Source organism: Notothenia rossii (assembly GCF_949606895.1).
Source record: "Notothenia rossii genome assembly, chromosome: 7".
Classification (NCBI taxonomy): Eukaryota; Metazoa; Chordata; class Actinopteri; order Perciformes; family Nototheniidae; genus Notothenia; species Notothenia rossii.
The window spans coordinates 2,106,989-2,129,598 of NC_136905.1; the positions used below are offsets into that span (position 1 = coordinate 2,106,989).

Sequence of the window (22,610 nt, forward strand, 5' to 3'; positions counted from 1 at the left end):
TGATGTATAAGAGACATGAAGAAGAGGGGACACATGTTGATGTAGAAGAGACATGGAGAAGAGGGGACACATGTTGATGTAGAAGAGACATGAAGAAGAGGGGACACATGTTGATGTAGAAGAGACATGGAGAAGAGGGGACACATGTTGATGTAGAAGAGACATGAAGAAGAGGGGACACATGTTGATGTAGAAGAGACATGGAGAAGAGGGGACACATGTTGATGTAGAAGAGACATGAAGAAGAGGGGACACATGTTGATGTAGAAGAGACATGGAGAAGAGGGGACACATGTTGATGTAGAAGAGACATGGAGAAGAGGGGACACATGTTGATCTAGAAGAGACATGAAGAAGAGGGGACACGTGTTGATGTAGAAGAGACATGAAGAAGAGGGGACACGTGTTGATGTCGAAGAGACATGAAGAAGTGGATTTTGCATAATAGGTGACTTTTAACTAAATATTTGAACAATACACGTTTAATTTCTAAAATGTCCCTGTTTGTTTTTTGTTTATTTAAAGAAATTGTCTTTCAGTACACACTCCGGTACAGCAGGGGGCGGCACCTTCAAACGTTGGCTTTAAGCCCGCCATTAAAAACACTGAAGAAGAAGAAGAGAGGAACTACTTCCGGTTGACGGTGTTCACGTTTTGATGTCCTTGGTGGATATTTCATAATAAATGCGATAAATATAACTTATTATACGTGTTGTTGTATTCCTCCGGATATCTGACGGTGGCGGGAGTTTGTTCCGCATCCAGTGAGTCGGTATGTGGAAAACATTTATATAAAATAAAAACAAATAACCTCTGTGTTGTTTTCTGTTAGCATGAAGCTAACGTTAGCATGTAGACAGATGGGTGATTTATGAGTATAAGTACAATATCTGAGTACTTTTTCTTTTACTCAAGTACCAGATCTGAGTACTTCTACTTTTACCGAAGTACAACATGTGAGTACTTCTACTGTTACTGAAGTACAAGATCTGAGTACTTCTACTTTTACTCAAGTACAAGATGTGAGTACTTCTACTTTTACTCAAGTACAAGATCTGAGTACTTCTCCTTTTACTCAATTACAAGATGTGAGTACTTCTACTTTTACTCAAGTACAAGACCTAAGTACTTCTACTTTTACTCAAGTACAAGATGTGAGTACTTCTACTTTTACTCAAGTACAAGATCTGAGTACTTCAACTTTTACTCAAGTACAAGATCTGAGTACTTCTCCTTTTACTCAAGTACAAGATCTGAGTACTTCTACTTTTACTAAAGTACGATATCCGAGTACTTCTACTTTTACTAAAGTACAATATCCGAGTACTTCTACTTTTACTAAAGTACAATATCCGAGTACTTCTACTTTACTGAAGCACAGGATGTGAGTACTCCTCTCCCCTCTGCTGCTCAGCAGAAAGTCAATGTGCGTAGAAGGTGAATTTAAACTCTGTGTAGTTCGTCGTGTCCTCCTATCATCCTATTCGTTCATATCTTAACTTAAATACACCACGTATATGGATATGTTTTTGCTCTTCTTTCTCGGACAGAATGTTTGTCCCTCTCTTGAATCTTGTGAGCATCGTTCACAAGAAGTCACCAAAGGGTTTGTCGTGTTTTTCTGAAACATCATCTTTTAGAAACGTTACATCATCTGCTCTGCTTTTTAGAAATGTCTTTATTGTGGAGCGTGAGGCCTGCGCTGACGTCTCTGTTACACGGTGAGTGGGAATAAGTGTGTGTGTGTGTGTGTGTGTGTGTACAGAAAATGTATCATTCACAAAATGGCACACATTCATTAAGATAACGCCTCATTTGCATATTTAAACATATCATTCAGGAAATGTGTAATATAAAGAATAATTGTGTTAATGTACTGAGGTGGGGGGTGATGCCTGTTAGTTACAGTTTTGCTCAGCTGCAGTGTCTCCCTATATAATCTGAATGTCCCCTCCCTGCAGCCTCCCAGCATGCACCTCTCTGGTCGGGTCGCACCATGGCCACTCTGAACCAGATGCACCGTCAGGGGAAACCCAAATCTCCGCCCCAGCACGTGGGCGCCACGTTCGGCCGGCCGCAGCTGAAGGCCGTGGTTCTGAAGACCATGATCCGGAAGCCCAAGAAGCCCAACTCGGCCAACAGGAAGTGCGCTCGCGTGCGTCTGTCCAACGGGAAGGAGGTGGTGGTGTTCATCCCCGGGGAGGGACACAACCTGCAGGAGCATAACGTGGTGATGGTGGAGGGGGGGCGCACCCAGGACCTGCCCGGGGTCAAACTGAAGGTGGTGCGCGGGAAATATGACTGTGCTCACGTGGTGAAGAAGACTCAGTGATGAGAGTGAGTGTGTGTGTGTGTGTGTGTGTGTGTGTGTGTGTGTGTGTGTGTGTGTGTGTGTGTGTGTGTGTGTGTGTGTGTGTGTGTGTGTGTGTGTGTGTGTGTGTGTGTGTGTGTGTGTGTGTGTGTGTGTGTGTGTGTGTGTGTGTGTGTGTGTGTGTGTGTGTGTGTGTGTGTGTGTGTGTGTGATGAAGATGTTGTTGTGTTAATAAATGAAGTTACCATGAGGGCGAGTCTTGCTTTGGGTTCACTGCGAGGCCAGAAGTTTACAGGTTCAAGGCTTTTATTGTCATGTGTTCATAGCTACAGTGTAGACATGTCAATGAACATCTTACCCCTAGATTCCACCGGGTCCGTCTGCGGTTACGAGCTGTGCTCACGGCGATCGCGGCCACTCTAGTCAACGGGTGCTATTCCACCACACGCGGCGCGTTACGGCTCAGAAGCGCCTCGGCGCAGGGCTCCTCTAAAATTAGGATGGATCCTATTTTCGACGCGGCGCAGCTGTAAGGTAATGTCGGGCTGGCAGGAAGTGGAACGGTCAGAGCATATATATATATATATTTTGCAGACCCTATCCCTCCGTAGTGTTTCAAGTAGGAGAAATGCCAGCGTTCTCCTCCGGTCTACAGGCACTGTGGAAATTATATATATATATATATATAGAATCATTTTGATGATGAATGCATTTTTTTACCACTTTTACCAATACAGCAACACATCTTTGATTCATGTTGTTTATAACTGGGATATTATAATTATTATTAGCTTGGTCAGTACAAAGTAGTCTGTCCAGGAAATATGCCCAAATCAACAAAAACTGCGAGCCGGCAGGCAAGACGCTCCGCTTCTGAAACGCTTCTGAAACGCGCCGGTAGGGTATGACGCCGGACCAAAACCGTGGCGCAGACGGACCCGGTGGAATCGAGGGGTTAGACTCCTCCTCCAACAGAGCAACCCAATAACAGATCAAATGGTGCAAGAAGAGTCTACATACAATTGGAATATGATATATTGGATAATAATGTGTAAGTTGCAAACAGATGAATGTTATGGATGTTCTTTCCAAAGTTCAGGTGTTTAACGGTCTGATGTGGACACTCACTTTCATGTTTTTATTATTTACGTATTTTCTGGATTTGACCTGTAAGAAAAAAATCGTTAAGATGTCAAACTGGATCTGCAATCATTAAAGGAATACTTCATGATGCAACAATGCAGAGTCTATCCTTTCAAATGTGGAGATTTGATATTCAAGGTGTATTGTCATAACATAAACACAACTACGGTTTAATGTATGAACAAAAACGTAGATTACCGGTTCCTAAGAAAAAGGTTTATAGCGCTGTGAGCATTTCTCCACGATCCCAACGTAGCAGCCCGAAAAACGTTTACCCATTTAAACAGTCGTGGTAGATACCTCGTTTGTTTTAAACATCATAAACACACAAACAACAATGAATACTTACAGGTTGTGTACCCGAATCTCCCGCTGGTCCAAACAAAGTAGGAACAGCATCGTTGTTCAGTGCCCTACGCTGTGCATCCGGCATGAATCGCTGAAAGGTTTGGGAAGCTTCTCTTTGTGAAAGGCTGGCAGAGGGTGCGGCCATAGCTCTGGGCGTGGCTACTGGGTATCCCTACGTCACGATCCCCAGGAAGAACATGAGAAATCTCCAACGAGGCGTTTGACAGGTATTTTCTGTGTTAGAGTTTTACTCCCTACAGGGTGTACTTTTTTACTGCAGACCGTTTACATGCAGACAAAGCTTCATAGCACACAAGGGGACGGGTAATAACCGGAAAAGCATGACATGGGACTTTTAAGATGGCAGTTTTTACTCCCGGTGAGCGGATTTTGAGGAATGTTTAAAGTTTAAGGGGACTCAAAACAGCCTTTTTGGATCCTAAATGTGTCAGAAATAGATTTTTATGGCAGTATATTATTCAGGTGTATGGACCCCCAGCAGGGGCAGGGATGCTGGAATAGCTCCACACAGGGAAACTATATTCAATACAAAGCCATTTAGGGGTTTTAGAGGAACAGTGTGGAAAGATCAAATGGTAATGAGCATGTTAAGAATTGGACAGCAATCCTGATACACTTTTAGAAAACAGGGTTCTGTGATTTGAGCAAAGAGCAGGAAACAGTTGAACACGTTGTCCTCCTGCAGGAAAAATACTCAGCAAAGACAGGAAGTGATGACAAGGCTAAGGAAAGTGGGAAGAGTTGGAAGTATATTGGATTGTGGAGAACACTCAGGGGAGGGAAACTGGTCTGGTGGACAGACTTCAAGGGAAGGAACAGTAGTCGGGGAGGGAAGGAAGGTGGGGTTTAAAAGAAGGGAGGAACATTTCATTTCTCGGATGAGAATAGGTCATACAGGTCTCAATCATACATTAAGTATAATGGGAAAGCATCCAACCGGAAAGTGTAAACACTGTAGCCAGCCAGAAACTGTTGAGCATGTTTTACTGCATAGCAGGAAATATAGTACTCAGAGAAATGTGCTTTTCCAGACACTGAAGAAAGCAAAATTCCATGACTTGTCGCTATCAGGGCTGTTAGGGAAAACATCAGGCAATATGTATCGTGAGATTATTACGTTTCTAAGAGAAATTAATACATTTTAAATAATCTAGAGTTTTGGTTCTTTATTTTATTTATTTTGTTTATTGTTTTCTGCATAGTCTCTTGCCAGTCCAGTCCAGTTGGTGGCGGTAATGCACCTACAAGTTGGTTTGCCAACCGCCAATAAACACAGAAGAAGAAAGAAGGAACAGTGGCCGTTTCTCGATCGCGAGGATACTAGCTTGGTAGTCACATACTTCCAAGTCACTTCCTTCAGAAACGAAGCAAGTATACTTCCAATCCACTGCTTCGGAAAACGAAGAAGAATGGAACAGGCTAACAAGTGTGCCACTCTCTCTAACGGTTTCAACATAAACTTTACCGAAAATAAATCCCTCACGATGTCTATCTAATTATGAACTTGCTTTACTTTCACGGAACATATTTTTGGTGATAACAAATGCAACAAAGTGACATATTTACCAACACATGTTCTACGCCACTACATACTTACATTTAAATGTGTGCTGCGCTGCGTCGGTTCAGCCGTTCTCCGCAAGGGTTTTTGAAATTGGTCCGTGCGCAAAGCATTGTGGGGATTTGAAGGACGCGAAGTCTACCCATGTGCAGCCTCGAAATTACCCCCAAACCAAGGACGTGGCTTCGGTGGAATTCCAAGTATGCTGGAGATTGGAACAGTCCTTCGGCGGCACTCGATAACGTAGTATCCTTGAAATATTGGCTTGGAAGCATAGACTGCCAGTTTCCTCGCGATGGAGAAACGGCCAGGAACATCCAGAACGCAGCAATGATCCTGTGGATGCAAACTGCCGTAAAGCACCGAAGAAGAACCCCGTGGAGCTAACTGAAGCTACTGGACGTTTAAAAACTGTCAAAAACGTTCAGACCCTTTTAACAAGTTGTTTCATTGGCCCCTTTCTGAAAACTACGTACACGGTAAGTGTTGTAGTGTTTCGTGACCGTTAACGCGTTAATGTAACACCACAGCAGCTGCTAAGCTAAGAGGACCGCCTGTGCCTGTTTAAATGCAGCCGTTTGTAAGGTGTATATTTGGTCTTTTACACACTCCTGAAATTAGCCTGAATACTCCTGAATGGTTGTTGAGAACTGTTTATTTTCTGTAGTCGGATCATCTTTACAACTTTGATTACAAAAAATAGATTAAAGTAATATTGAAGGACAGAAATGAGCGTTTCGCTGAGCCAGCTGTTCAGGACCGCGTTCTGTTATATTACGCCTCCACTAGCACAGGCTAACACAGCTAGCGTCACGTTAAGGCAAACATAGAACCGTTTGCTGCTCCTGGAGGATTTTAAAACGGTGTCAATCATGTTGGACCTTTTTTAACCACTTTGTGTGTCATTCCTATTCCTGACACTAAAGTAACTGTGTGTGTGTTACGCTATAATGTACCACTACAGCAGCTGCTAAGCTAAGAGTGCCTGTTTAATTTCACCCATATTTACCTGCCTTTTACCGAAGCTAGGTGTATTTTCGGTCATTTACACACTCCTTAAATTGGCCTGAATACTCCTGAATGGATGTTGAGGACTGTTTCTTTCCTGCAGTGGCATAATATTTCCAACTTTAATTCTGAAAAATCAATTAAATGTACAACGAACGAAAGATCTTGAGTAAAAGTAGAAGTACTCAGATCTTGTACTTGAGTAAAAGTAGAAGTACTCAGATCTTGTACTTAGTAAACGTAGAAGTACCAGAGTGTAGGAATACTCTGTTACAGTAAAAGTCCTGCATTCAAAATGTTTCTCAAGTAAAAGTAGAAAAGTATTCTCATCAAAATATAATGAAAGTAGTGACAGTAAAAGTAGTCATTGTGCAGATTGGTCCATTTCAGAATAATATACAGTGCGGCAAAAAAGTATTTAGTCAGCCACCAATTGTGCAAGTTCTCCCACTTAAAAAGATGAGAGGCCTGTAATTTTCATCCTAGGTATAGCCTCAACTATGAGAGACAGAATGAGAAAAAAAATCCAGAAAATCCCATTCCTCCATGCAGATCTCCTCTAGAGCAGTGATGTTTTGGGGCTGTCGCTGGGCAACAAGGACTTTCAACTCCCTCCTAAGATTTTCTATGGGGTTGAGATCTGGAGACTGGCTAGGCCACTCCAGGACCTTGACATGCTTCTTACGAAGCCACTCCTTCGTTGCCCGGGCGGTGTGTTTGGGATCATTGTCATGCTGAAAGACCCAGCCACGTTTCATCTTCAATGCCCTTGCTGATGGAAGGAGGATGTCACTCAAAATCTCACGATACATGGCCCCATTCATTCTTTCCTTTACACGGATCAGTGGTCCTGGTCCCTTTGCAGAACAACAGCCCCAAAGCATGATGTTTCCCCCCCCCATGTTTCACAGTAGGTGTTCTTTGGATGCAACTCAGCATTATTTCTCCTCCAAACACGTCTAGTTGAGTTTTTACCAAAAAGTTATATTTTGGTTTCATCTGACCACATGACATTCTCCCAATCCTCTTCTGGATCATCTAAATGCTCTCTAGCAAACTTCAGACGGGCCTGGACATGTCCTGGCTTAAGCAGGGGGACACGTCTGGCACTGCAGGATTTGAGTCCCTGGCGGCGTAGTGTGTTACTGATGGTAGCCTTTGTTACTTTGGTCCCAGCTCTCTGCAGGTCATGGACTAGGTCCCCCCGTGTGGTTCTGGGATTTTTGCTCACCGTTCTTGTTTCTCATTTTGACCCCACGGGGTGAGATCTTGCGTGGAGCCCCAGATCGAGGGAGATTATCAGTGGTCTTGTATGTCTTCCATTTTCTAATAATTGCTCCCACAGTTGATTTCTTCACACCAAGCTGCTTACCTATTGCAGATTCAGTCTTCCCAGCCTGGTGCAGGTCTACCATTTAGTTTCTGGTGTCCTTTGACAGCTCTTTGGTCTTGGCCATAGTGGAGTTTGGAGTGTGACTGTTTGAGGTTGTGGACAGGTGTCTTTTATACTGATAACGAGTTCAAACAGGTGCCATTAATACAGTTAACAAGTGGAGGACAGAGGAGGCTCTGAAAGAAGAAGTTACAGGTCTGTGAGAGACAGACATCTTGTTTGTTTGTAGGTGACCAAATACTTATTTTACAGAGGAATTTAACAATTCATTCATTAAAAATCAGACAATGTGATTTCCTGGATTCTTTCCCCCCATTCTGTCTCTCATAGTTGAAGTGTACCTAGGATGAAAATTACAGGCCTCTCTCATCTTTTTAAGTGGGAGAACTTGCACAATTGGTGGCTGACTAAATATTTTTTTGCCCCACTGTACATGATATGTTTTATAATGATTGATCATGAAAGTGTTCTCAAAGCTGGTAAAGGTGCAGCTAGTTTGAATGACTTTGTATACTGCAGGGTAGCTGGTGGATTTACTCCAGGTGGAACTAAAGTCTGATTCAACACTTGATTAGATTTCACATCATTCATCCACATCTGAGAAGTAACTAAAGGGATTTATACAATAATAAAGCTTTATTTATTGTACAAAACTGTTTTAAACTAATTTCCGTCAGATTCAGTCAGCCGTGACTCGACAGGACTTTGCTATTTCAATCTGATTTACCTTTGAATGTCTCAGGCGTGAGGAGAGGTCCGGCTTCAGGAGCAGAGCACGAGGAGATGAATGGGGGGACAGCAGAACCACGAGGAGAGGATGATGAGGAGGAGGAGCCTCCTGCTGAAGGTCAGCGCTACACCAATAATCAATTTGCATGTTTTGTGAGTGGGCAGCAGGTGATTAATGTCAGTAATTTCCTGCAGACACCAAGACCACCAAAAAGAGACGCCCTCCCCCCAAACTCGTGCACAAATGTTTGGTATGCAGCCGCATGTTCTGCCGGCCCTCTCGGCTGGCGGATCACATGACCATGCACACCGGGGAGAAACCGCACGGCTGCTCCGTGTGCGGGAGGAGTTTCGCCAATAAGACCAGCCTCGCTCATCACAAGCGCGTTCACACCGGGGAGAAGCCGTACTCCTGCGATGAATGCGACGCCTGCTTCCGCCTGTACGGCTGCCTGGCGCGCCACCGGATGCAGCACAGCGGGGAGCGCCCGCACCGCTGCTCCACCTGCGGCCACGGCTTCTTCCGCCGCCGGTACCTCCTGGAGCACGAGCGCACGCACACCGGAGAGAGGCCTTTCTGCTGCACGCTCTGCCCCAAGACCTACCCTTCCCGGGCGTCGCTCAAAGAGCACCAGTGGCAACACAGAGAGGGCAGCAGCTGCTCCGTCTGCGGGAAGGACTTCCCCACAGCCGGCGCCCTCCGCAAGCACCTGAGGGTGCACGCCACCAATTACACTAAAACACACCAATGCACGCTCTGCAGCCGCAGCTTCAGCAGACCCTGCCTGCTGAGGAAACACCTGCTGACTCACGACCTTCAGACTCACGACCTTCAGACTCACGACCTTCAGACTCACGACCTGCAGACTCACGACCTGCAGACTCACGACCGTCAGACACACGACCTTCAGACACACAACCTTCAGACTCACGACCTGCAGACACACGACCTTCAGGAGGCAGAGGTCATCCCAGCTGCAGCCAGCAACGTGAGTCACAGCTTTAAACCTCAACCTGTCAAATATTTTATATTATTGATTAAATCTGTCTCTTTTTTTTTATGGAGTAACCATTTATAAATCAATGTTAAAGATATTCTGAGTAAAATCTTATACTTAAAAAAAACTCTAAAATGTAGCTGAGTAATTTGAGTAAAATCTTATTTTTTATTAAATTATATATTATTTTATCAAGTGATAGAAGACATAAATGTTTCTAATTTCTTAATCACTAAAATCCATATTTCTTATTTCCACATTAATGTGAAAAATCCTGACTTTTTAATTAAAAAAAAGTATTTACTTATTTTTATTATGAAGTGACTGTTTTCTATTTGTTCTACTTTAATAAAGTGATAATAATTTAAAGTTCTCTCATTTTGATGAATCGGTGTAAAATCTGACTTTTTTATTATATTTTTTATGAAGTGACTTTTGACACAAATGTGTGAATTCCTTATCTTTAATTTTATATAACATTGTACTTTTTTTGTTGTTTTATAAATCTTGTGTAAAATGAAAAGATATTCTTAAAGTTGCCGAATTCAGACTTTTTACAAAAATCTAACTGACTTTATTTTGAAATTCAGAAAATGTTGACTTTTTCTAGAGATTTGGATTATTTATTTTTATTTGAGCTTTTTTCAAATTCTTTACTTTTTTCTCCAATTTCTGATTTATTTAAAAAAAATCTGACTTTTATCAAAATCTCAGAATTATGATTTTTAAAAAAAAATCTGCCTTTTTTTCAAAATAATCTGAATTGTTTCTCAAAATCAATTTTTTTTAGACTTTTTCTCAAAATCTTGTCTTCCTGCAATCACTCAGAACTTACACATAGAGGGTTGAACAGTAAGGGGGAAGTGGGCGGGGCTACATAACATGTCCGTTTATACATGTTTTGGTTTGTCAGTCTAAAACCCACGCAAAATCATAGTCGAGTATAACGGGATTTAAACTGAGCTGCAACAAAACAAGAAGTGGTTGTGCAGCAAACGTCAGATTTAATAATAAAAAATGAGGTGTTTCGTTTCAGGAATTCTGGTTAAACGTAAAGACTGAAGAGGAAGAGGAGGAGGAAGTTCAGATGACGAAGATCGAGCAGGAGGGTCTGAACGAGCAGGTAACAAATTCAACTTCAACGATGGAGTCCTTTTCAATCATCCTGTGACAAGAAATACTTGGAATACTTTAAACGTTAGAACACACACACACACACACACACACACACACACACACACACACACACACACACACACACACACACACACACACACACACACACACACACACACACACACCTACACACACACCTACACACACACGCACACACACACACACACACACACACACACACACCTACACACACACACACCTACACACACACACACACACACACACACACACACACACACACACACACACACACACACACCTACACACACACCTACACACACACCTGCACACACCTGCACACACCTGCACACACACACACACACACACACCTACACACACACGCACACACATCTACACACCTATACCTACACACGCACACACACACACACACACACACACACACACACACACACACACACACACACACACACACACACACACACTCTTTGTGTCTTTTTGTTGCCTGAGACTAAATTGTTGTTTTATGTTATTAAGACATTGTTTCCTGTCTGTTTGTTCCCAGGACGCGGAGGAGCTTTCTCCCTCCGCAGAGTCCAGACCGCACGTCCATGAAGACGCCTCGCAGCCAAAAGAGGAGGAAGAGGAGGAGGAGGAGGAAGAGGAGGGAGGAGTCATCAGCAGTTTAATAAACTCTGACGGGGAGGAAGAGTCCTTGGGACCGTCTCAAATCGGTACGTCAGCAGATATTAAAGAGGGATTTGAATCTTTGCAGACCGTTAACGTTCAACCGATAGAACTCACTCTGTCACTCTGTCACTCAAAATTATGATTTTCTTCCTCAAAATCTTAATATTCGCACTTTTCCTCAAAATAATGAATTGAAGTGTATTTAGGTATATACATATTTTTATATATTTTTGTATTTGAGATTGTGGGAAACTGTATTTCCTCTGCTCACACAAACTGAGAGGGAACACCACAGACAGCAGGATAGGGCCTCTTTAAGTAAACAAAGCTTCTCTCTGATAATCCCTGAATGTGTCACTGACAGAACAAGATGGCGGCTCAGAGACGGAGGCAGACGGGAAGAGTAAGTACCGATGTCGGGTCTGCGGTCGGAACTGCTTCAAGACGTCGGCGCTGCAGAAACACCTGAGGATCCACTCCGGGGAGAAACCCTTCCAGTGCCCCACCTGCAAGAAGAGCTTCACACAGCAGGTGCGTCAACATGCTGCTCATTCAACAGAGAAGAATGGTCATCTGTGCACGGTCTATTCCACAGACATGTTACCCTATGGAGAATCCACTGTGGCTCTGGGGAATACCCATAATCCTTTGTTTTTACGACTCCATGAAGTGGTACAGTGATGACGTATTTCTGTGTTGGTCCCTGAAAGCAGCATCTCCCTGGTCCAATGGGATGTCTCCATGTGATTTCGGATTATGTCAGCAAATAATCTCGTTTATGATTCTTACATGTTTAGTTCAGCAGGATGATCTCCACATATTAACACCACTTTGTGATTTCTGGGGTAAAAAGCTAATGTTGGGCTATAAAGGAACTACAGCACGGTCACAAGACTTCAAGTCACCACCGCTAAGCTAAAGGAGGCTAATGTTGGGCTATAAAGGAACTACAGCACGGTCACATGACTTCAAGTCACCACCGCTAAGCTAAAGGAGGCTAATGTTGGGCTATAAAGGAACTACAGCACGGTCACATGACTTCAAGTCACCACCGCTAAGCTAAAGGAGGCTAATGTTGGGCTATAAAGGAACTACAGCACGGTCACATGACTTCACGTCACCACCGCTAAGCTAAGGGAGGCTAATGTTGGGCTATAAAGGAACTACAGCACGGTCACATGACTTCACGTCACCACCGCTAAGCTAAAGGAGGCTAATGTTGGGCTATAAAGGAACTACAGCACGGTCACATGACTTCACGTCACCACCGCTAAGCTAAAGGTGGCTAATGTTGGGCTATAAAGGAACTACAGCACGGTCACATGACTTCACGTCACCACCGCTAAGCTAAAGGTGGCTAATGTTGGGCTATAAAGGAACTACAGCACGGTCACATGACTTCATGTCACCACCGCTAAGCTAAAGGAGGCTAATGTTGGGCATGATGACGTTTCGTCGTCTCATTTAGACACTTGTAAGCAACTGCCATTTTTAAATCCACCAGTGGGATATTTACTGACTTAATTTATGTGGTAGAACAAAATGTTAAAATCTCTTCATCTTGTTTTAACCACAGACTTATTTCAGGATAACAACCAAAAACACATCCAGAAAACCGTTGCCCTCCAGAGCAGGGCTCAGGTAGTTTTAGGACTTAAAGCTTTCTCATTTCTCAGGATTTAACCTGTGGCGTTCTGTTGCAGGTGCACATGAAGGAGCACCAGAGGACCCACAGCGGGGAGAGACCCTACACATGCAGCACCTGCAGCAAGAGCTTCACCTTCTCCAGCGCGATGCGCCGCCACGAGCGGCAGCACTCGGGGGTTCGATTCCAGTGTAAGTTCTGCAGCAAGAGCTTCAGCCGCACCCCGGATCTCACCTACCACATGAAGATGCACTCCGAAGCCTCTTCTGCCAGATCCGCAAGAAGGACCTGAGCGGAGCGCGCGTCTTCCACAAACACACGAAGAAACACGAGACTAGCCTCGATAAGGAGCGACGGACAGACAGGATAATGCAGATGTTGCAGCTTCAGAATGAGTGACATTACATCCAGAATAAATTAACATCTGAGCTGCAATCATTGATTCTTCCAGAGCCTCCATCTCTAACTGCAACTAAATAAATTCAGCTTGATGTCCAAAGTATTCTGGGGCTAACTGCACCGTGTCAACAAGTTTGATCATAACTCAATCTGAAGACGAATAAAGACGAGGGGACAAACTCGCCGGTATAAGTAGCGGCAGACAGAAAGGGAAATGCGGCGGCTGCGATATTTAATCCATCAAGAGCAGTAATGTTGGCAAGTCGGAACGTAGAGCAGCTTAAACTGAGAACTAAATATCTGACGTGTGATCATTAATCGTTCAGGTGATTAAATCAAGCGTCTCCTCGTCGAACGACACACGACATGCCATCGGACCAAAGTTCAATTCCATTCTCGAAGTATCCTTGATCGCGCATTTTCCGCAAACACGTGAAGAAACACGCGTCGACCAACTCGCCGTGAGAAGGAGCTGTGAAACCAAGAAGCTCAAACGGTTTGGAACCCATGTGGTTAATTGATCTGATGAGGCGATGTGCTATGATTCATAATATTAGAGGGAAACGTTATTTAAATGATCATTAAACAATGTGTGAAGATTTTCATGGTGGTTCATTTTTTATTTATAAGGATCTGCACCAAATAAGGATTCCTTACGAAGTCTGGAGGATATGATTTCAAACTCTACAACACTTCATAATGTTTTGATTTGAATAACCGTTTGTTTCTGCTGCTGCTGGAGTCCTGCAGGTTTGCTTTTATTTCATGACAGAAGAATCCTCAGCGACTCGCTTCAATAAAGTGACTGAAACACTAAACTCTGTGTCATCGAGTGTTTTAGAAACCTGGAAACTAACAGGGCTCTGCAGACCATTTACTTACACGAGCACCTATACAACACCACAGGAGGGAACATCAGGGAAAGCACAATAGCCTTTAGGATAAATACACTATCATAAACACAATTTTATTAATTACACAATTCAAATAAATAATCATTTGTTAAAGTTCCAGATGAGCTTCACGTTAACCAACACCAATCATCTGCTTCAAAATGAATGCATGAGTTTTTATTACAGTCGGAGTCTGGGTTTAAAATAGAAGCTGATTGTTAACGACTGATTGATCTCAAGTCTGGCTAATAGTCCAGCTTAGTGAAACTGGAAATGTTGAATACCCCAAAGTGATATGATAGAATTGTAGAGCATGGTCTCCAGCTCATAGAAAAACTGCCGGATGCTAACCTGCGTGTTGGGACATTTACACAATGAGCACAAGTTGCATTAAACAGAATGATAGCCTATGGGGACAATAGTTTAAACATGGCCTGACTGATTTGGAGTGATTTTAGGGAATGCTGAGTTCATTCCTGACATGTGTAGGATACAAATTGCAGTTTTAAACAGAAATGGTCTACATGTGTACTCTCTTTGGACTGATTTGATAGATTTTGAAGGTGTAGGGGACTCTGGATCATTTCACTTGGACAGAATGCCTATTTATTTGAAAAAGAATTGTCCTTCGTAGATATAATGATGAACATATTGTGCTCTCTATCCAATGGTCCAACACTACTCATGTAGAGAGTACAGATATGGCCACTTTCTGGTTGAAGCTGTCATTTTTGCATCCTGAAAATGTCAGAAATGGATTCAGCTTCCTCAATAACCCCCCAGACCACTCCTCAACTGTCCAAATCAGCCAAGACATTTTAAACTATTGTTTACATGGCTATAATGCAATTCATTTTAATTTTGAAACTTATGCTAAATGTGCGAATGTCCCAACATCTGCAGGTTAGCATCCGGCAGTTTCTATGAGCTGCAACCTACTATACATGTATAACATATAACTTAGTTAGGTTCACTACTAATACCAGCGGCGCCAGATTCATTTCCAAAAGTGCGTGTGTATGATTAGCGAGGCAGAGGCATTCTATTCTCATTCTAGTGATTTATACCCTCTTACTTGGTCTTTGTTTTTTTATTCTAGTGCAATAATTATATTTATTCTAGTGTAGTATATACTATTCTAGTGCAGGCCCCAGCACCGACAAGGTTGGAGTGGAGGACCTATAGAAATCCCTGAAATGATTATTATTCCTTATTATGAATTGAGTTTTTTGAGGGCGTTAACCAAAAGTGTTTTGTTCTTGGCAGGATTGTCAGGACGGTGAAAGGGCCGATAGTTTAGGGTCTCGTTTTTGTTGCAGGCCAAACGTCTTAGTTTGTATGTTAAGTTAGTATGCAACTCAGTAGACCCAGGAAGTGGCGCGTGCCTGTGAGTGAGTGAGGGCAGGTTAGGGCTCCCTTTCGTCTGCAGTCCATCTGTCCCTTTCAGCATCATAGAAGTCTGACTGCTGGAACTCCGGCCACGTCATGTCCTTCTCCATGCCCTGTGCACTACATCAGGAGAAGACTCTGGAGGGGCAGTGGATATACTTCCCTGGGCGAGTCAGAGCTGTCAAACACACAGTTACATCAGATACAGTTGAATAAAGCTCTATATAAATGACTGCTTTAATACAGTGTCTCAGATATCCACACCTTCATCGAGGACAGTGTCTCAGATATCCATACCTTCATCGAGGACAGTGTCTCAGATATCCATACCTTCATCGAGGACAGTGTCTCAGATATCCATACCTTCATTGAGGACAGTGTCTCCCTGCGCTTCCACAGGGGCCACATTATGTGGTGATGAATCTGGGAGGATGAGATACAAACAGGCAAGAGACAAGTGATACACATTATATATCGAAATTAAGAAGCAGCATTTAAGAAGTTGTGAAAAATGAAAACAGAGAGGATGATATCATTACTTAACTTTACCTAAAACGTGAGCACTATACTGTATGACACCGGGACAATGTGATTTGTCAGAATGAAATGTACGTTTTTTTTCCCCTTGTCCATCAGGTAGAGGGTGTAGCCGACGTCATTCTCTAGGAGCCACTTGTACAGTTTCCCCTTATACTCTCCGAACTGTAGCACGTACTCCCCCATCACCTCGAGTCGGTCGGATACATCCCCTCCCCTCTGAAGGACCTCAGTGAGAGCATTTGTCCTCACATGCTTCTGAGCGGCAGACTTGTCCGGAAGGATTTTTTAAATTCTCATACCCTCCTCTGAAGGGTCCTGTCGCAGGTGGCCAGATGGACCCTTCCTGAAGGACACTCATCTAGAAGAATCTAAGAATCTAAGAATATGGTTTTCTTCATTATCTCCTGCACACAGCAAAACACAATGCAACATATTAAGAAGTGCAAAAATCATCATACTGTTATACTAGCAGAGTTATTCATTTCATTCATTCACGTTAACCAGGATTTGTATATGTAACACATGTTATATTACATGATCCGACAGGCAGACAAACAAACAAACAAACAAACAAACAAACAAACAGAGGGGCAGGTGGGCAGGAAGATTCATTATGTATTGCCCGGTCAATGTGAGTGAACTGACTTTATTTCATGTTTACACTCATTGGGATTTGTAATGACTAGGTAACAACTTTTCTATTACATGAACAGACAGACAGAAAAGCAGATGGGTAACATCTTTAGCCATAACATAATAACAAAAGCATAATAGAAGATAGCAAAACAAAAGTTTTAAGACTGAATACTGTAGTATTCACCCGATTAAAATGCACTGTAGTAAGTAGAACTGCAGCAATGCCAAGAGTCAAACAATGCAGTATTTTGGATCAGTGTTAAGAAGATACACCTGTAAAAAACATTTGACAGCTCTTTTGCCATGTGCAATGAGTAATAAATCAGCTGCTGTTAACGCTGACACTTACTGTAAATACATGACGTTAGTGTAACGTTAGCTAACACAAGTTACAGTACCTTAGCGCTAACAACACACAGAGTTAAAGACAAACTAACAACTAACAACTTTTGCAAAAACAGTGTAACAATATAAGTGTTAATTCAGTCGTGGAAAAATAAGCCCCACTTATGTTTGATAAGTTTGACGCGATGTTAGAAGTCGATTTGTGTCGCTAATGTCGTCTCTCTATCTGTAAGATGCTGCTGCTCCGTCTCTCACTCTCTGTCACTGGAAACGGGTCTCCTTACTTCTACCAAAAGGGTGCAACAGCGCCCCCCATTTCTCGCTTGTGGCCAGAAATATATTGCAGTCACAGTGTAAGAACAACCATAGAGAATGAATGGTAAAGTTAAGAGAGTTACTACTTCGAGACCGGGCGGAAACACATTATGTCTTGATTGACTCAACATACACAAAAGATAGATATCAGCAAAATAGATGAGAGAGGGAGGGCTGTTTGAACAATGCCAATATGCCGAGAAAAATGAAATGGTTCCTTCTTTGTCGACTTCTTTCAGACCACGAAGGTGCTGGCCTAACACTATGGATTTTGGAAAGAGAGAGAAATGTGAAGAAAAATCTAAATTCAACATATCTGGAGAGGCATGGTCCTGTAACTTGTATTTCTGATGACATTAAACTGTGGGTTGACACAAGCTGTGATGTCATTTAATCAAAATCACATGTCTTCTCAAATGTCCAATCACAGATGACGAGTGTGGTCGAGCAACCTTCAAACCATAGCTTCAAACAAGTGTCCCACAGTGGCTTGGAGCAAAAGTGTCCCACATTAGGGCAACTCACCCTAGCGCTTTTCTAAGTACTCAAAGTCGCTTTACAAAAATACAATTCACACCACAAACAAAGATACTATGAAGTAAATAATTAGAAACCTCACAAAGGAAACAAGACATACAGAAAAGACAGCGTTGTGAAATGACTCTTGAATAATAAAGTTTTGGGAAGAAAAAAACCCCACAACCATGCCTTCACGACAGCATGTGATTTTACGACACTCATCCTTCCATACGGCAGGGTGAAGTGTGTCAGCAAACATGGGTAAAGTTTAGCGGAAAAACAACAACAACCAGGTGATATTATCAACGCATAACTCATACATTCAATGTGAACCTACATCAGAGAACAGACCGTTTATCTCTGGTGTTCTTGCAGTCTGCACATTTCCCTGAAACTGAGTCTGTTAGCATGTAGCTTAGCCGCACCAGCTAACGAAGCTAATAACACGTTTGCTGTTTATTCTTCATTACAACTCGTGTCAGAATACGTTACTTTATTAGAGTAACGCGTGCAGAGCTTCAACACTAACGCCTGTGATCAGTGGCGTAAAGTAACTAACTACATTTACTCAAGTACTGTACTTAATTATTCTGGGATACTTACTTGTACATTACTTGAGTATTTCCATGTTATGCTACTCGGTACTTCTACTTACTCCACTACATTTAATCCCTTTAGTTACTTCTCAGATGTGGATGAATGATGTGAAATATAATCAAGTGTTAAATCAGACTTTAGTTCCACCTGGAGTAAATCCACCAGCTACCCTGCAGTATACAAAGTCATTCAAACTAGCTGCACCTTTAGCAGCTTTGAGAACACCTTCATGATCAATCATTATAAAACATATTATATCTATTATTCTGAAATGGACCAATCTGCACAATGACTACTTTTACTGTCTTTCACTATATTTTGATGAGAATACTTTTCTACTTTCACTTGAGTAACATTTTGAATGCAGGACTTTTACTGTAACAGAGTATTCCTACACTCTGGTACTTTTACTCAAGTACAAGATCTGAGTACTTCTACTTTTACTCAAGTACAAAATCTGAGTACTTCTACTTTTACTCAAATACAAGATCTGAGTACTTCTACTTTTACTAAAGTACAAGATCTGAGTACTTCTACTTTTACTCAAGTACAAGATCTGAGTACTTCTACTTTTACTCAAATACAAGATCTGAGTACTTCTACTTTTACTCTAGTACAAGATCTGAGTACTTCTACTTTTACTCAAGTACAAGATCTGAGTACTTCTACTTTTACTCTAGTACAAGATCTGAGTACTTCTACTTTTACTCAAGTACAATATCTGAGTACTTCTACTTTTACTCTAGTACAAGATCTGAGTACTTCTACTTTTACTCAAGTACAAGATCTGAGTACTTCTACTTTTACTCTAGTACAAGATCTGAGTACTTCTACTTTTACTCAAGTACAAGATCTGAGTACTTCTACTTTTACTCAAGTACAAGATCTGAGTACTTCTACTTTTACTCAAGTACAATATCTGAGTACTTCTACTTTTACTCTAGTACAAGATCTGAGTACTTCTACTTTTACTCAAGTACAAGATCTGAGTACTTCTACTTTTACTCTAGTACAAGATCTGAGTACTTCTACTTTTACTCAAGTACAAGATCTGAGTACTTCTACTTTTACTCAAGTACAAGATCTGAGTACTTCTACTTTTACTCAAGTACAAGATCTGAGTACTTCTACTTTTACTCTAGTACAAGATCTGAGTACTTCTACTTTTACTCAAGTACAAGATTCTTTTGACACAGGACCACTTACAGAATATTTCAAAACATGTTGTTGAATCATTAATTGTTCAACATTTACAAGCACAACCCATTACACATATACATTACATCACTGCTGAATTAGATAATCAACCAAAGAGCACAAAAAGTGACCATCTCAAGTTACAGAAGAAGCTACTGTTTACAGATTGCAAATAATTTCACAGAAAAAGCGTAAATTGTACGTTTAATATTTACTACTTCATTTCAAAGCAGACTCCCAGTACGTAAGGGGGGCAGCTCTCTGTGTCTTATGTTGTTGATTCTAATAATGCCTGTGTTTCTGCAGATGGAGAACTACACTAAAGCTCGGACGCTGGAGCATCCGTCCGTCTGTCCGTTCCTCGATCTGCCCCCCGACACGCCGGAGGTCCGAGTCAAAGACGGCAGCAAGATCCGAAACCTGCTGCGCTTCTGCCAGAGCCGCATGGAGGCCAGACCCCGAGCGGCGGAGAAGGAGAGGCGACCCGGACCTGAGGAAGGAGGAGAGGAAGCTCCGGGACGTCAGGAAGGACGACAGGAAGGACGACAGGAAGCTCCGGGACGACAGGAAGGACGACAGGAAGCTCCGGGACGACAGGAAGGACGACAGGAAGCTCAAGGACGTAAAGAAGTACAACAGGAAGCTCAAGGACGTAAAGAAGTACAACAGGAAGCTCAAGGACGTAAAGAAGTACAACAGGAAGCTCAAGGACGTAAAGAAGTACAACAGGAAGCTCCGGGACGACAGGAAGGACGACAGGAAGCTCAAGGACGTAAAGAAGTACAACAGGAAGCTTCGGGACGACAGGAAGCTTCGGGTCAGCCGCTCTGCACTCACATCGTGTTCACGGCGAGTGGAAAGGGCGTGTCCAAAGCCATCTCGTGCGCAGAGATCCTGAAGCGGCGCGTGGGCCGGCTGCACCAGCTGACCCGGCTGCAGTTCGGCTCGCTGGAGGAGTTCTGGGAGCCTCTGGAGCCCGCAGCCGGCCTGGAGCCCCTCACCGTCACCAGGAAGCAGCCCAGCCTCTGGATCCTGCTCTCCAAGGAGCCGCTGGACCAGAGCCTGCCCGGGTACCAGGCGCCCGGACGCTACGACGCCCTGTGGGCTCCAGAGGACCAGGGGGGGGACGGACAGAAGCAGGGACACAAGAGGAAGAAGGGAGAGAGAGGAGGAGAGAGAGGAGGAGGGGGGGTAAGAGGAAGAGGAGGAGGGAGGGGACCAGGGCGTCAGACTGGACGCTCGTAGAGGAAACTGAAGGATCGAGTTCATCTCTAACAGACTGGTCGACCAAAGATCAAACGCTTCTAAGGAGCTGTGGAGTTAGTTTCCAAAGTGTACCAGTGTTCATTTGTGTTCCATATATATAGTCTATTTTGAAAAATCAATACTGAGGTGGCCGGCAGGTTCAAACGTGCAACAACGGCAGATTATTATATTCATTTATTGCAGAAATAATCGTTTTCCAGCCCCTCTCTGATCTGGAGATTTGCTGCTTCCTCCGTTTCTATCATAAGGGAAGATCTTTGGACGTTTAAACACTTTGGACACGACATGGATGCGTTTCAATATCTTCTGACATTTGATCATTTATTACGAACAGCAAGTCGTTACAAAAGTCTCAAGACAACTTTTTAGGTTTGGGAATTAAATCAAATTTCATCAGGTTTTATTTTTTGTATTTGATTTGTATTCCTGTGTTTGAATTCTCTCGTTAGAAACATGCTGTAATTATTATTTTTTTGTATGTGTGCTGAAAATGTGTTTTTGAAATGAGTAAAAAAAGATAAAATAAGGTTTGCTTTACTCTAAAGTTCTGTTCCTAGTGTTGATTTTTTACAGTGTATATCAGTATGTAGTGTCTCCACTTTAAAGAGTCCTCTCCTGCTGATGTTCAGGTGTATATCAGTATGTAGTGTCTCTACTTTAAAGAGTCCTCTCCTGCTGATGTTCAGGTGTATATCAGTATGTAGTGTCTCTACTTTAAAGAATCCTCTCCTGCTGATGTTCAGGTGTATATCAGTATGTAGTGTCTCTACTTTAAAGAGTCCTCTCCTGCTGATGCTCAGGTGTATATCAGTATGTAGTGTCTCTACTTTAAAGAGTCCTCTCCTGCTGATGTTCAGGTGTATATCAGTGTGTAGTGTCTCTACTTTAAAGAGTCCTCTCCTGCTGATGTTCAGGTGTATATCAGTATGTAGTGTCTCTACTTTAAAGAGTCCTCTCCTGCTGATGTTCAGGTGTATATCAGTATGTAGTGTCTCTACTTTAAAGAGTCCTCTCCTGCTGATGTTCAGGTGTATATCAGTATGTAGTGTCTCTACTTTAAAGAGTCCTCTCCTGCTGATGTTCAGATGTATATCAGTATGTAGTGTCTCCACTTTAAAGAGTCCTCTCCTGCTGATGTTCAGGTGTATATCAGTATGTAGTGTCTCTACTTTAAAGAGTCCTCTCCTGCTGATGTTCAGGTGTATATCAGTATGTAGTGTCTCTACTTTAAAGAGTCCTCTCCTGCTGATGTTCAGGTGTATATCAGTATGTAGTGTCTCTACTTTAAAGAGTCCTCTCCTGCTGATGTTCAGGTGTATATCAGTATATAGTGTCTCTACTTTAAAGAGTCCTCTCCTGCTGATGTTCAGGTGTATATCAGTATGTAGTGTCTCTACTTTAAAGAGTCCTCTCCTGCTGATGTTCAGGTGTATATCAGTATGTAGTGTCTCTACTTTAAAGAGTTCTCTCCTGCTGATGTTCAGGTGTATATCAGTATGTAGTGTCTCTACTTTAAAGAGTCCTCTCCTGCTG

At 42.6% G+C, this 22,610-nt stretch overlaps 3 protein-coding genes across 3 annotated transcripts; all 3 read left to right on the forward strand.

Annotated features, from left to right (window-relative positions):
* Positions 1–602: 602 nt before the first annotated feature.
* mrps12 (mitochondrial ribosomal protein S12) lies at positions 603–3,550 on the forward strand. The gene is made up of 3 exons (XM_079691219.1): positions 603–772; positions 1,671–1,721; positions 1,962–3,550. The coding sequence occupies exons 2-3, from the start codon at positions 1,673–1,675 to the stop codon at positions 2,330–2,332; spliced, it is 420 nt and encodes a 139-aa protein (XP_079547345.1). The 5' UTR covers positions 603–772; positions 1,671–1,672; the 3' UTR covers positions 2,333–3,550.
* Positions 3,551–5,406: 1,856 nt separating this feature from the next.
* LOC307045514 (uncharacterized protein) lies at positions 5,407–14,198 on the forward strand. The gene is made up of 7 exons (XM_079691208.1): positions 5,407–5,863; positions 8,528–8,632; positions 8,710–9,503; positions 10,549–10,635; positions 11,212–11,380; positions 11,701–11,867; positions 13,040–14,198. Exons 2-7 carry the CDS (start codon positions 8,569–8,571, stop codon positions 13,271–13,273), a joined length of 1,515 nt encoding a protein of 504 aa, XP_079547334.1. The 5' UTR covers positions 5,407–5,863; positions 8,528–8,568; the 3' UTR covers positions 13,274–14,198.
* A 3,997-nt stretch (positions 14,199–18,195) lies between these two features.
* On the forward strand, positions 18,196–21,621 carry rpp25l (ribonuclease P/MRP 25 subunit-like). The gene is made up of 2 exons (XM_079691215.1): positions 18,196–18,310; positions 20,118–21,621. Exon 2 carries the CDS (start codon positions 20,118–20,120, stop codon positions 21,054–21,056), a length of 939 nt encoding a protein of 312 aa, XP_079547341.1. The 5' UTR covers positions 18,196–18,310; the 3' UTR covers positions 21,057–21,621.
* Positions 21,622–22,610: the final 989 nt, after the last annotated feature.

Coding starts and splice junctions, on each gene's coding strand:
- LOC307045514 (XM_079691208.1), top strand. CDS start 8,569: ATGAATGGGGGGACAGCAGAACCACGAGGAGAGGATGATGAGGAGGAG. Junction 10,636..11,211: donor AGGAGGGTCTGAACGAGCAG/GTAACAAATTCA, acceptor GTTTGTTCCCAG/GACGCGGAGGAGCTTTCTCC. Junction 11,381..11,700: donor CTTGGGACCGTCTCAAATCG/GTACGTCAGCAG, acceptor TGTCACTGACAG/AACAAGATGGCGGCTCAGAG.
- rpp25l (XM_079691215.1), top strand. CDS start 20,118: ATGGAGAACTACACTAAAGCTCGGACGCTGGAGCATCCGTCCGTCTGT.
- mrps12 (XM_079691219.1), top strand. CDS start 1,673: ATGTCTTTATTGTGGAGCGTGAGGCCTGCGCTGACGTCTCTGTTACAC. Junction 1,722..1,961: donor GCTGACGTCTCTGTTACACG/GTGAGTGGGAAT, acceptor CCCTCCCTGCAG/CCTCCCAGCATGCACCTCTC.